This window comes from Natator depressus, chromosome 5, assembly GCF_965152275.1.
Source record: "Natator depressus isolate rNatDep1 chromosome 5, rNatDep2.hap1, whole genome shotgun sequence".
Lineage (NCBI taxonomy): Eukaryota > Metazoa > Chordata > Testudines > Cheloniidae > Natator > Natator depressus.
Window position 1 is genome coordinate 86,893,513 of NC_134238.1, and position 15,183 is coordinate 86,908,695.

General features: G+C 41.0%; 1 protein-coding gene and 1 long non-coding RNA gene across 2 annotated transcripts in view; one reads left to right on the top strand and one right to left on the bottom strand.

Moving 5' to 3' along the window:
- HSD17B3 (hydroxysteroid 17-beta dehydrogenase 3) overlaps nt 1-15,183 on the top strand; it is a 29,133-nt gene that overhangs the window by 11,718 nt on the left and 2,232 nt on the right. Inside the window, exons 3-8 of the mRNA XM_074953144.1 lie at nt 3,561-3,636; nt 6,607-6,714; nt 7,426-7,493; nt 7,878-7,913; nt 10,360-10,394; nt 11,409-11,490. Coding sequence (XP_074809245.1) covers nt 3,561-3,636; nt 6,607-6,714; nt 7,426-7,493; nt 7,878-7,913; nt 10,360-10,394; nt 11,409-11,490 — 405 coding nt within the window. The remainder of the gene's footprint in view (nt 1-3,560; nt 3,637-6,606; nt 6,715-7,425; nt 7,494-7,877; nt 7,914-10,359; nt 10,395-11,408; nt 11,491-15,183) is intronic.
- Nucleotides 10,345-15,183, bottom strand: part of LOC141987629 (uncharacterized) — a 62,101-nt gene continuing 57,262 nt past the window's right edge. The window contains exon 3 of the long non-coding RNA XR_012639591.1: nt 10,345-10,550. This is a non-coding gene — a long non-coding RNA (uncharacterized LOC141987629). The remainder of the gene's footprint in view (nt 10,551-15,183) is intronic.

The window sequence follows — 15,183 nt, forward strand, 5'->3', positions numbered from 1 at the left end:
CAGGGACAGACTTCTGTGAGTATTACTGGCTGAGCATCTCTAGTTTGCTCGGCGAATATGAAGACCCATATTTATGTAAGGCTTGTGGCTCAGCATTTCTAAACACCCTGAACTTGCTGAGCTGAAGTGAAAGCACAGGTCTCTGGAGGTCACTGGCTCAGCTGAACTGGGCAATTTTTGACTACAGCTTTCCTTGTTTATTAATAGCTTCATATCTTTAAACATTTAAGGTTGATTTGCTTAAATCAGGGTTTCATTAGATCATTTTTGAGAGCGAGGAATTTCATATAATATAAGCTTTGGTGTTTGGGAAAACCTTTGTGTGATTTGTTAAAACTTAGCATGTTATTTACAATCTGGTGAAAATTAATTATGGCTTGAGTTGCCCTATTCCAGTTGATTCACTATTTTACAGTGTTGCAGGAGTCTCCCATTACATCCTTCTGCAGACACAAATATTTTAGGTTTGTTTTAGCAGTAGCATCGGAGGAAACATTTTAAAGCAGTTTTGCAGAATCCATTTCTCCTTTTGGTGAGCTTTATTTTTGCAATCCTGCTCTCCTATCCTACTTCCTCTGGGCCACATATTTGTTGAGAGATTTGAGTCAGACAGGTCTCACAGGGTTGAACCGCGAGAAATTAAGAGAAAAAAAAATGACTGGGGATGCCAGTCCTGCCAAAAATCCCACTATATAGACCTTAGGGGAAAAAAAAAATCTAATAGCTTGTACAAACGTCTAGAAATCTAGAACAACTGTTCCATAAATCATAATCCTGCAATTTTAAGTTCTTATGATCTAGTCTGAGTATGGCCAGTTTGTGTGTGCAACGGCAGTAATAACATGCACAAATGAGGCCCAAAATCTGTGCAGTTTTGCATGTGGCTCTAGCTATTTGAAAACTTGGCTCATTCTGGAAGCTGCAAAAATGCACTATAAGACATAGTGGTTTTTTTACTGGTTTGATGTGTGTGAAAGTCTTCTGTTGCACACTACAATGCGTGCCTAAGCCTTCTATTAACCTGTTTCAATATGCTTAGACATTTGTCACTGCTGGAAGTAGTCATGATGATCTTGCCTTTTAGGAATCCCAGAATTTCATGAGCATTTAAATCCTTTACCACTGGGAGTCAGGATTTCCTAATACAAACAGGTTTATGTTGCATAATGCTGGAAGCTGGGGCTTGCTCTCATCCGCAGTGGGAAATTCTATTCTCTAGCTGCATCACAGGCCTTGTCTGTACTAGGAAAATGCATTGTCTTAGAAAGTATTTTAACAAAGATGTTTTTACTAATAGAATGTTAAACATGACTTTGCCCTTCAACATGACTGATTAAAAATGAATTTTCTCAATACAGAAAAGGCCATAGTATACAAGCCCAAGTAGAGTGGTATTTTCCAACTCTCTTTTGCATTAAAAATTGGCCATCATCACGTCACATTTCCAGCCTGCTATAGAGAAGCTAAAATGATTCCTGCTCTTGTCTAATGATCACTGTTTACTAGGGTTTTATTAGCTGGCCATAAACATTTATTCTTGGCTGAAATTTGGCATGCAAGGTCTTAGCAATGAAAATCATTATCATTTACTTGTTTCAGCAAACTGCAATAAAAATCAGTGAAACGCATTTATTAAAACCAAAGTTCAGAAAAATAGCTCAGTTTTTGATGATGATATTTATATTACTAGCATGGATCTGAATGCTTAAAAAACCCATCTAAATGGTCCCCAAATTACAACTTGGAATGAGTGACCATGGAAACAGCGACCATGTCTCCGTAGCCTTCTGAATAGATTGGAAACAGCTTGAGTCAAGCCTAATGTGGACAAAGGGAAATTTGCCAGTACGCAGACAATTAGAGTTCTCTTCCTGAGTACTTCAAATGCAGCCCTTAAAATGAGCTTTCAAAACGCCACAGTGTCTAAGTGTTTGCATGTTTCTTTGTGGCACCGGACAATTATGTAAGAGTCTCCAAAAGCTCAGAACTGTGAGAATGGTCTTTGTGCTTAAAATGCAAATGGTTGTTTCCAATACATTTAGTGGACAATCTCCCCCTCATACTCTCGATGTAGCAAATTTTTAAACAAAGGTCCTTATTTCTTAACATTCTTTTCATTGTTTCAGGGAAGCTCAATGGGACAAACTGTTTCCCTCAAATAGATTTAGGGGGGAAAGCATTGCAGGGAGTCAGTTACAGAAATGAATGCCTTTCCAGTGTGTGGGGTTTGTCAACTAGTTTCTTACTCTCTAAGTAAAACCTGGTACTTTCAGATGAAGTTGGCCTTATCTTTGTGCACATTCATTTAACTCCGCCTCTCCCTGCTTCTGTGGGCAGCTTTCTAGCATCAGCTGAACTCTCTCCTCTGATCATGCACCCAAATCTAGTGCAACTTCAGCTTGTTAAAAACATACACTCCACAAGCTGGGGCATATTTTCCTTTCAATCTGTGCACAAAGCTCTAACTGGGAGTGGAAACGTTTATGTTCATGATATATATGTACACACAGAGAGAAGTTAGATAAAAACATAAAATACTCTTGCTGGAAGGTTGCTACCCAACACTACTTTATTTCTTAGACTTCAGAATTATAACACACAAGACCCCAAAAACGGAGAGAGAGAGAGAGAAAACAGGCTGCTCCTTAAAACAGAGAGCTACAAATCACCCCACTTTACTCTAGGCTGCCTGCCTGCAAACTGACTGCTGCTAGGCCAAGAATTACCACAAGAAGCCATAAGAATAAGGGGAGAATATGACTATTTGTTTTGCATTATTTTCACATTACCTCACCAACTATAAACAGACTTATGTTAAGAAGTGTTTGCATCTACAAACCTAAATTCTTGCCTACATTTTTATGGATGTGCTTTTGTGTGCACAAAAACTCCTGCTTGTTTATTTACTTCACTTTACTTAAAAATTTTCTCATTCAAGTTTTGGGGGCATGATATATATATTATATAATATAAATTCTAACCGAAGTCCAAAATATATAATCCTTTTAAAATTCATCCCAAAGTTAGGACCCTCCCACTATTCAATACAGCCCATTTATTCCCCTTTTCTCAGGGCGGGGCGGGGGGGGGGAAGCATGTTGGAAAAAGATGAAATATTATAGAGTGACCTGGAGGTCAACAAATTCAGGTTCTGGTGAATTAATGGGGAAGTCAGTTCCACAGCAGAAGGCCCCTTATTGGAAATATCAGGTGGAATTGCTCTCCTTCTGTCAGTTAATTAGAGCCTTTCCGAGAAGGGCTCAAGGGACGTTGTTTTGGCAAATCTTTTGTTTGGCTATAGGTTGACGCTCAGAGGGTTTTGTTATGATGGGTCAGGATCATATAGGGAGGGGGATGTTTGTGCAGCTGCTATAAGCAGTTTAACTAATGTGTTGCTTGGTTTTAATTTTTGTCATGTCTCCAGATAGTACAGTGATGAGTATTTGAAAGTAAATGAAATATTAAATAAAATGCTTAGTGTTGAAAGCTAAAAAAGTCATTTAATGTTCTCATCACCAGAATGTCATCGGTTTTAATCATTTTAAACACCTCTTTTGTAGCTGGCAAAACGTGGATTAAATATTGTTATGATAAGCAGAACACTTGAAAAACTGCAGAAAGTAGCCACTGAAATTGGTAAGTGTTTAAATCTGAAGAAGACTGTGACAGGCAGCATGGTGTAATAGGGCACTGGATTCAGGAGACCCAGGATTCTGTTCCTAAAGTGTTTACAAAACATTAACTCTCATACCACTCTGTGAAGTAGATGAGTATCATTATCCACAACTGATGGCTAGAAATACTTTGCGAAGGCACAGAAATTAATTTTTAAACAGTCACATAAATGTGTGGCAGCGCTGGTTATTGAACCTACACCTCCTTATTCTCAGTCCAGTACTTTAACAAATAGCGAACACCTCCTCCTCCAGTATAGGAAGTGAGTTGGAAAGGATTACTCTTTTGACACATTCAGCCCCATGAATTATAGTTGTGCCATAGGAGTTCCCAGAATTGGAATTCTACATGGGCAGAAATCCAGAATTAAAAAAACATTTATCTCCAGTGTTGGAATGTAGAGTGAAATTTCCACCTATTCAGACAGGAAGGCCTTTAAAAAAATCAAGATAAGATTTGAGAGAAAAAAAGAGATTGAGTTTGTGCAGACAAGTAGAGCCGTTATGTCTATTAGGCTACTTATGTAACACATTTTGTGTCGTGTATGTAAAACATTGATCAAACCATAAAACGAAGGCTATGTTTACACTATAAACCATTGGATGGCAGTGTGTAAAGTATGTATAGCTAGATGTCACATAGGGTGCCAACTTTCTAACCGCAGAAAATCAAACACCCTTGCACTGCCTGCCCCTTCCCCGAAGCCCCACCCCTGCCCTGCCCCTTCTCTGAGGCTCCACCCCCCACTCACTCCATCCCCCCCCCCATCACTCGCTCTCCCCCACCGGGTTGGGGTGAGGGCTCTGGGGTGGGGCTGGGCATGAGGGGCTTGGGGTGAGGAGGGGGCTCCAGGCTGGGCCAAGGAGTTTGGAGTGCAGGAGGGAGCTCACGGCTGAGACAGGGGTTTGGGGTGTGGGCTCCGGGAGGGAGTTTGGGTGCAGCAGGGGGTTCTGAGCTTGGGTAGGGGGTTGGGGTGCCGGAGGAGGTTTGGATTGCTGGCTCCAGACGGTGTTTACCTTAGGTGGCTCCCAGACCCTCAGGGCAGAGGCACGTGGAGCCCCCAGGGCCGTTCCTGAGCCAGAGGGACATGCCAGTTTCTTCCTGGGAGCTGCGTGGACCCTGGCAGGGAGCCAGCCAGCCAGCCCCGCTGTGGCCAAATGGACTTTTAATGGCCTGGTCAGCAGTGCTGACCAGAGTTGCCAGGGTCCCTTTCCACACTATGGTGTGCAGCTACGTCTGTCAGCGAAAGGTTCCGGAAGAGGGGAGGCAGCAGAGAAAGGCTTTATCAGCTCCATGCTGCCCGAGACTTTCACTGTAGTGAGGAAAAGTGCTGCTGCTGGAGTCTTTCCCTGTACATTTAGGGCTAGATTCTGCAATTAGCTCAGGCTCCTTTGTGCTACTCAGGTGCAGGGATTCAGCTGGCACAAACCTGATGGAGCTGGCTCCTGCACCAGCCTTTTTCACTCCACAGCATACTGGGCGGGGGCAGGGAGGGAACAGGTTGGAGCTCTGCTCCACTCCATAACACTGGTTCTCTAACTCATGCCAGGCCTGGCACAGTCTGGCCCGCAGAATCACGGAGCCATAATTGGCTTCCTGACAGCCTCCCTGCTGTCCTGCCCCAAGCAGAGCTCAGATGTACAGAAGAAGCAAGCTCTTGCCAAATCTGAAGATATGCTGATAACTGAAGTGGAATTAGAAGCTTGCAATTTCTGGGGAAATTAGGGTCTCTCCCTTCTCCCCCCACCAAAAGGCCAAGCTCTGATGACACTAGCAGGTGACATAAAAGAAACACATAGGAAAGTTAGATACAAAGTCCAATTCCGTATAGCTATAGAATCAGTTTCCATTTCAACGAAGGAAGCTCCTAGACTTTCTGGAGTCTGTGTGCACCTGAAATGGTCTCTGCATTTCCATTGTTGACAAATGTGTGTGTTCAGATCACCGTTCAAGAAAGGGAGGAGGAGAAAGCCTTTCAACTGGTCCTAGATTCACTTAGCAAATCTTTCAACAAACCTGGTCGGAGGTTCAAGATGATCATGAAACCTGAAAGCAGGTTTAGTAGTAAATATTTCTCATGTGAGCCCCCTTGTTAGCAGAGTTATAATTTGAGCTCTCCAACAGAGAATTTCAGCTTTCATTTGTGAAGTCAGTCAGTCAGCCTCTCTTCTATGTGAAGACAGCATTGAAAATGTAAACAGGATATAAACCAAACAACTCAGAGACAGGATTCTGCAGCTGGATTCCACTTTTGCAGGAGGAGGGGTAGGTGTTGGGGAGGGGGAGAGATTATAGATTCTCCCATTTCCCTTTTATGTAAAATGAGTCAAAGTTGAGGTGTTGCCCAAAGAGTTGCCTCAATAATACTTCCCAAAATCCTTAGGCTGACCCATTTTACAGTGGTGTGATTATGAATAACACAAATAGGCTATATTTCAGAGGGAGGCAGCAAAATATTGTTTCACAACCTGCGCCCAAAATGCCAAGTCCAGTTCTGCTTGTTAAAATGTTCATCTTACAAAGAAGCAAACTTTTTAAATAATTGTATAAAACAGAGTTTACATCAAAGATCTGTCAGCATGTTCTTTTTCAATAAATTGCAACCCTTCTCTTATAAACATTAAAATAATCGGGGGAAATGTTAGAAGTTTTGCATTATTTATAGTTAGGGGGCTAAATTTTGTCTTGATATTTGGGCAGCGCTCCCACAGATTTCAGGGCAGAAACTGACCCTACATTTTCCTTAAAAAATGTGTTACAGAAAGTGCCTTTTGCTTATATTTTGATTACTGTTAAAAAGCAAGGGAGTTGAAACAGCTGCATGTAGTACAGAGTGCAATACAAAAGGGTGAACCAAGTTCTTTGGCTCATTCCTCCCGATTGCAATTCTCTCTATTTATATATAAAGACATTTTGTGTTGTTAATTACAGAACAGGCCACAGGTAGAAATGTGAAGATCATACAAGCTGACTTTACAAAAGATTACATATATGAGAATATTGAAGAAAGTCTTCAAGGCTTAGAAATTGGCATTTTGGGTAAGTTAATTAGACCCATTAATTGAAGAGTATTTTGATAATACATTATATAAATACAAATGCATTTAAGTAATTACAGCTTACTATGGAACTACAAATTGGCATCACTTGTTTTAGAACATGGTGTATATGACACTAACAGCTGGTTTTAACATGCAGATGTTATTAAAACTAAGTGTGCACTTGCTTAATAAACTGGTTTTGGTTGTTTATTATACAGGTTGTAGAGGTGAATCAAGGCCCTCTCTGGGTTCCCTATTTCTCTAATAGGGTACAGTAATTTATTTACCATCTAAGCCAATCTACCACCTGCTGAGTAGTATCCATTTTATGTGGTAACTCTGCCTGTTTAGTCTCAATGAATTCATTTTCAGCATTTGTTTTACAGCTGTGTGGAATTCTTGCACTGAACCTGAAAGCCGCTAGAAATGAACTTTTTGTTAAAGCTAACTGGAGTGATATGAATAGGAACAAAGTATTTTTTAAGTATCCTTTAATGAATTAAAAAAATCCAGTAATAGCCTGGTTTTGCTTCTACTGAGGTCAATATCAATGGCTTTGGTTTCAGTGGGAAGAAGATGGGTCACTAACGTAGCATTTCTCTTCACATATAGCTTAAAAGCATCTTAAGGAGAAACCTTTTGTTTAACCAGCTAAACTATGCACTTCATCCAAATATAGTTCTTCTTGTTCTGTTTCCCTCCTGACTAGTTAACAATGTTGGAATGCTTCATAATTCTCTTCCATGCCGTTTCCTAAATGGAGCAGACACAGATGAGGTAGGATTACGTTGTAGTACTGTTGTTTTTTCTTGCAATGTAACAATTAGGGACGGAGGTTCCATTTACTAAGGGACAGATCCTGCATCCATTGAGGTCTGTGGAAGTTGCACTGTTGAATTCAGTGGGAGGAGAACTGGGGCCTAACTAAACATACTTACAAATGAACATACAATGACAAATGGATAATTGTGCAGGAAAATAGTTATTTGCATGTACAATCTTGGTAAATATGCATGCATTTTTGCACCCTCCTTTTGAATTACTTTTCACCCTGGATGTTCTGTTAGAAGTCTGTGCAAACTGAATCCTCATGTTATAAATGCCAGCTAAGTGACCCCTCAAAATGTGTTTAAATTTGCATTATTTTCTTGTTTTCAACAGAACCTCATCAACTGCAACATTATCTCTGTTACCAAGGTATGTACAACACACATTCAGTGTATAAAGAAATAAATGTATTATACCAGAGAAAGATATTGTTTCAAACAGTGACAATGAGTTTTCTTATCTCCTTGCATTTTGGCTGGCTTCTTAGCTGCTCATCCTGAGCCATAATGGAAGCATTATTTTAGGAGTCTAATTAACCTGCTAGGTTCTGCTACGTGTGAAACATTTTGACTAGAGCTGGTCAGAAAGTTCTCAACAAACTATTTTTGGTTGTCTAAATAGGCTGTTGTGGCAAAAACCAAAACGTTTTGCAAAAAGGTAACAATTTTGACAAAACCTTTGACAGGAAAGCTTCTTGTCCACACTGGTCGGAGAGAGAGAGATTGAAAATCTGACCTTTTTTGCTTCAAAAATGGATGTGATGCAATTCCACCTTGTGAAAACATTCATTGCAGATTGAACAAACCTTTTGAAGACAGATTTCAAAACCTCATAAGTTGTTTCAAAACAAAACTGTTCTCTGGCCAGCTCTAATTTTGATTAGCTACTTCCCTTTCAAGCACAGTTAGTATTTCACCACCTCCCCAGCTCTGATTAAGGTTTGTTGCTCTGCTGTTTGGGGCAACATGTTAACCTGAGCTACAACTAAATGCTTCATAGTTCATCTCAACCTTAGCTAATATCTTTATAAACATGACATGAGAGGCTTTTATCGACAGACTTTCCTCTTTAATTGTTGAGAGTTTCCTCCCCCTCTCTAACATACCTACCTCCCACAGTTTGGCCTCTTTGATCACACCACATACTTTCTCAAAGGCTATGCTCTGACAATTGCTTTGACTGCTTACCAAAGAATCTCTCTTCTTGAAAGGTGTCTGGATTTTAAAATAGAGCACAAACCCCAAAATAATTCTTGTGGGGGGGGGGACAGCTAAAAGTCTAAATTTAAGTGTGTAGAAGTGGGACAAGCCAAAATAAGCCATGTTAGCTGGTTAGGCAAATGATTTCTTCTTCAAGGTTTGATGTATAAATCCTTTCATATTGTTCAACTAAAATAAACTATTTATTTCTGCCATTTCTTTCTATAAATCTTCCATAAAATCTGCCAATTCCTCTCTACCCCTCCACCACAATAATTCCCTTTCTCAGCCTGGATGATGCCTTCCCCTAATTACTGCAACCTCCACCTCTCTGGCCTCTCACAAAGCCACATGCCCCCTTCAGTCTATTCCAAATGTTGGTACAAGAATTAATCATGTCTCTGATTAGATCCATCCTCTCTTCAAATGTTTCTGCTGGTTTCTCATTTTTGTCCTGATCATATGTAAGCTCTTGACCTCCTGCAAGCTCTAAACATCCTGAGGTGAAATCCTGGCTCCAGTGAATTTAATGGGATTTTTGCCATTGTATTGGATAGGGGCAGGATGTCCCTTGTGGCATCTGCTTTCATTGATACTGTAGTCTCTCTCTTCTGCCCTCCTTGTTCCAGTGAAACTTCATGGCAAATTTCCATATTGATGCCTTCCAGCCACTCATCTCTTGACCTTTTTCCACTTTGTCCACTATGACTGGCACCTTCTCCCTTCACCCACTCGGACACGAAATGGCTCCATCCTTTCGTCCATAAATTCCAATTTGAAAATGAGGCTTAAACCCCCGAATGCACATTCTCACCCCCTTCACGCTACTGACCGGAACTAAGCACCAGTATGTTTATCTGCACTAGTTTACAGTGTTAGCCTTTCCTTTCTTTGTAAGTTGTCTATCAAGGCTCTTCTCCTTAAAAGCTAAGCACATGTGTAAGGTCTTCGAACACTGAGGAGTCCCATTGAGTTCAAAGGGACTCAAGTCCATACTTAATGTTAAGCATGTGCATAAGTGCTTCCTTCACTAAATAGGGATGGACTTGAGCACATAACTAAGTGCTTTGCTAAAACAGGGTTAGAGTGATAGAGATGGGTGACTGAATATTTAAGATCCAACACAAACCTTTGAAATTCAAAATGAACCTAAAGCTTTTATGCTGCGGCTTGAAAAAGTTGAAAAGATAAGGAAAAACATTGTGTTTTTGCACTTTCTGATCCTAGTTGGTACCAGAAGTGGAAATGCTGAAATACCAAGAAACAGATTGAGATATTTGATCCAATATTACAGACTCATGAAATTCAGATAGTTTGGAGAAGATTTGCATAAGCTGAGAACATTGCATATCAAACTGACCCTTGGAAACTTTGGTCAACAATTCAACTTAATGTGTTCTAATCTGTGCCAGTAAAATTTCTAGTCTTTCCCCAAAATTTCAAAGTATTTTTTTTAACCTACCTGCTCTGGCTCAGACCCCCCGTACTCTTAAAGAACTTAAGGTGTTAGCACATTTTCTCTGTTTTAAAAAAACAACAACAAAACAAAAACATAAAAAAAAGACACAAAGCACAGGGAGAGGGAATGTAACTCATAGCCGTTTTATTTCTTGTAGATGACACAGATAATTTTGAAACAAATGGAGCCAAGGTAAAACTACATTTTTTCTCTTAAGCTTTCTGTGGGTTCTAATTATAGCAAATACTTGCTAGCTCCAATTAGTTCTGCAATAACTACTCAAGTTCCGGTGTGTCGATGCTCAGTATAATTTATTTCTCCCATTGCTGTGTGAACAACTGGTAGGAACTGTAACAAAAAAGTAAAATATAAGGCAGATCAGAAGATGTAATATACTGGGTTAAGCTTACAAAAAAGATATGCTTGTATAGCATATGTAAACCTGCCTTGTATGAGTCTAATTAAGCATGCAAATGTCTTTACGCACATAAGTATTTTTTAAAGGTAGCTGTAGAGTTTGGAATAATAGTATTTAAGTGTTAAAGATAAGTTACAATAACTGGATTTACTAAGAGCAATTAATTCAGCTCCATGAGTAAAGGGTTCCTTTTCTTATCTGTTTCAAGGGAACATATATTTAAGACATAATTTTGATAATTAAATTTCCATCTGTTAGAATTTAAAAAGGGTGAGGAGAAAATTTTTATTTTAGGATACAGTAAACTTTTGTTTCAGCAACAATAAAGACAAGCTTTTATCTTTTACTAGTTTTCCCTTTGGTTATTATGAAAATAGCTGAGAGATGCTTTTTACTGCGTATAGGGAAAATTAAGGCACAAATGAAGGAAGTAGGAAGAGGAATGGTTTGGTTAAGGAGCAGTTATAAGCATAAATTCTTTTCTCTGAATTTTTCAAATATCTGACAATATTCATGCTCAGATGTAAAACACCATGAGCAAAATCCCCCATGGTTCCAGTTGCACTATTCACTTAAATTACACTTCTACAATTTTCTGTCTGTGTATTTGCTGGTGCCTAATTAAGCTCTAAAGACTCTCTTTGAGAATGTAGCCTATTCTGTTTGTATAATAGAAAAGTTCTGCCTTCTAGAGGAAAAGACTGCAGTTTTAATCTTGTGCAGGACCCAGATCCTACTGTAATATAGCAAAAGGAAAATTTAATTTAACAATTTAATTTGAATTTCAGACGAAAAGGAATTATTCTGAACCTTTCTTCTGGTTTGGGCACCTTTCCTTGTCCATTATATACTATATATTCAGCTTCTAAAGTAAGTCTTTCATATTGCTTTGTAAATCAGTGTTGCTGAAATGTTTTACACCTCAGCTGGTGTAAATCAGTGTAGCTCCATTGAAGTCTATGGAAGCAATGCACTAGCTGCGAATCTGACTAATAATATTGATATTTTTCAGATGCAATTAAACACCACCACCACCACAATATTCATAGTATCCCTCTAAACTAAGGCAGAGAATAGGGCAATGGTGAACTTCTGTAGGGACAAGCTAACTGGTGTACTCAAGACTGAAGATGCACAAAATGTGACAGATTTTGTGGAGGGTAAAATTTTGTGTAGTGGAAGGATGGAGATGGGAGATGCGTGGTGGGGGAGGGTGGGCAGGGTCGGCCCCCCAGTTTCCCTCACTCAGCCGCCCCACCATCAGCAGGTAGGGGTTGCCTTGCCTGTGTTTCATTTGGAGGCTTCACTTTGAGTTAAAACCCCCAAAATTTTAACTTCATACTGATAGGGTTCACTTTGATGATTTCCATTCAAAACCATAAAATGCTGAAACTCAGCTCTTCTTTGGGTGACGTTCCACCCAAGCTCCCTCAAAACCCAGACAAAACTCACACAAATCTAGCCCAAGTTTCAGCTACATTGAAACCTGAGTTTTTAGGTGGGGTTTTTTGGTTGCCTGAGTTTCTCATGGCTCTACTCAAAAGTGAAATCAAATTCAATAAAATATTTTTAGATTGAAAAAAACGTGGTCAGCATTATCTAAAAATTTCTGATGACCGAGTGACATGTCTCTTTTTAGGTACTTATTATGGAAACAGTGACCATATATCTGAGAACCTCGCACTCCAATATATTAATACTCACAAGATCCGATGAAGTGAGCTGTACCTCACGAAAGCTTATGCTCAAATAAATTTGTTAGTCTCTAAGGTGCCACTAGTACTCCTTTTCTTTTTGTGAATACAGACTAACATGGCTGCTACTCTGAAACTTGTAAGATAGCATTTCCCTATTATCCCCATTTTATAGATGAGAAACCGAGGCACAGAGAGGCTGTGACGTGCCCATTGTTACACGGATGTCTGTGGTGGAGCAGGGACTTGGACCCAGATCAAGTCCTAGGCTAGTATCCTAAAAACCAAACCATCCGTCATCTCTACTTGCACTTTGCATAGTCATTGATCTGTGCAAAGTGGGTGTAAAAATGTTACCATTGATGTAAATGAGTGGAGAATTCTGATCTGATAGTATTTTACACCCAGTTTTGCTCAGTTTGTACAGGAGTAACATACTATACAAGGTGCAAGGCAGATAATCAGGCCCAAAGTTTCCAGACTAGAGATGGTCCCGACAGGAACAATATTGAACTATGGGTACATTGGGATCTAGATTCATCTGTGGATCTTAATTTTGCAATTTGGGTCCATGAAATATGGATCTCAATCCAGAGCCACACTTCCAGGCTTGGGTTCTTCTCTACTTCAGAGTTTTTGAATTTGGCTCTTGTCACTGTTGCAAGATAAAGAGCACTGCAATATGTGACAGAAAATGGAGAGGAACTAAAAGGCTAACACTCGTCTATCTTTAATTTTCAGGTTTTTTTCCAATCCCTTCTCTTGTTTTTCAGAGGGCCTGTCTACCAGCCTCTACTTGAGAATCACACACACAAAATGCAACCCTTATTCTCTGGTGCCTAGAATGGCTCATTCAGCTGTCTAGCCTTTTGGTGATTTTAATTTTTTAAATAAAGTGAACCTCAATTCTATTTAGGGATTAAAATGGCATTATGGGCCAAAAAAAGCATACAAATGATTTATCTTCTACCACTATATAGTTAGTTCCAGTTTAAAAAGGGACCTTTCCTCTCACTGCTCATAGTATATTTTCAGATGCTGGAATGAGAATATTGAGGTGTAAAACACCAGTTGCCCTCTGCATAATATCTAAAAAGCACCAGAAAGCATTATCTTCAACACTGATTTTGTGCATCTAATTACTGATGAACGACTCAGTGTTGCCGAGTCACTTGATATTTGGTGTGTCTCCATGCCCCAGCTCCTGAAGTCATAAGACTACTCTGAAACCTGAGATTATGTGAGACTCTTACTACTTTTTTTTAAAAATGAAAGCCAAGTTTCTAGCCCTTCTGGTGTGGAGAGAAGCCTGGAAACACTAAAACACTAAAGGATCAAGCAACAGAAAGTATCTATCTCTCTTTCCTCTGCCAAACGTACCGTTTTTAAAAGTCTAATTATTTGTAAGCCAGGCTCATGATGTTATGGGGCCTGACTCATGATTTTTGGCAAGACATTTGAACAGCAGCAATACAAATATGTCCAAATTCCAGCCCTGATTCAGATTTCACTCACAACAGTAAATTGGGACTAACTCGAGTGGAATCAGTGGTTACTCTCCTGTAAGTGCATTGGCCCAGCGACTGCACTACTCACCACTTGGCAGTGCCTCCTTGTGGCTCCGATGGGGAATTAGCTCTGCTATCTGGTCTTAAAACCCTTCCTGTAGTTACTCAGTCAGTCGTTGTTCTCACTCACTCACTAGCCTCTCATGCTCCTGGAGCTGCGGCACTTTCCTCTTCATAGCTTAGCCTGCCAGTAAACTCACATTACAGTTCTCCCCTTATCTAAGGTACTGTAAGGCAAACTGTCCCAGGTGCAGTCTGCTCCTCACTGCCTGGTCTGTGCCACTCCTCCAGTGGCTGGTAGGGGAACCTGGGCCTACCCTCTACACTGGGTTCCAGTCCAGGGACCCTCAACCCAGCAGCTCTGGGCTTTTACTCTTCCAGCCCTTACTGCTTCTTCCCTGGACTGCTTCCTACTCTCTCCTTGCAGCTTCCCACTCTTCCCCCTTGTATAGGGTTGCCAACTTTCTAATCGCACAAAACCAAACACCCTTGCCCCAACTCCTGCCCTGGGAACTCACCCCTGCCCTGACCCTTCTCTGAGATCCCACCCCTGCTCACTCCATCCCTTCTCCCTCCATCGTTTGCTCTCCTCCACCCTCACTGGGCTGGGATAGGGGGTTGGCTAATAGCCATTAATGGACTTAACCTCCATGAATTTATCCAGTTCTCTTTTAAACCCTGCTATAGTCCTAGCCTTCACAACCTCCTCAGGCAAGGAGTTCCATAGTGCGCTGTGTGCTGAGTGAGGAAGAACTTCCTTTTATTTGTTTTAAACCTGCTGGCAGGGTGCAGGAGGGAGTTTGGGTGTGAGACAGGACTCAGGGCTGGGGATGAGGGGATGGGATGCAGAAGAGAGTTCTAAGCTGGGGCAGGGGATTGGGATGCAGGAAGGATTTTTTCAAAGTGGGGGCTCTGGCCAGGCAGCGCTTACCTCAGGTGGCTCCTGAAAATGGCCAGTATATCTGGCTCCTAGGCAGAGAAACCAGGGGATTCTGCATGCTGCCCACGCCTGCAGGCATCACCCCCGCAGCTCCCATTGGCTGCAGTTCCTGGCCAAAGGGAGCTGCAGAGCCGGCGCTTGGGGCAGGGGCAGCATGCAAAGCCACCATGGCTGCCCCTGTGCCTAGGAATCAGACATGCCGGCTGCTTCTGGGAGCCGTGTGGAGCCATGTCAGGCAGCCTGCCTTAGCCCCACTGTGCTGCCGACCAGACTTTTAGCAGTCGGGCATTCCAGTCAAAAACCAGATGCCTGGCAACCCTACCCTTGTATCAGGAAATGCAACTGCAGGTTACCCACCCCA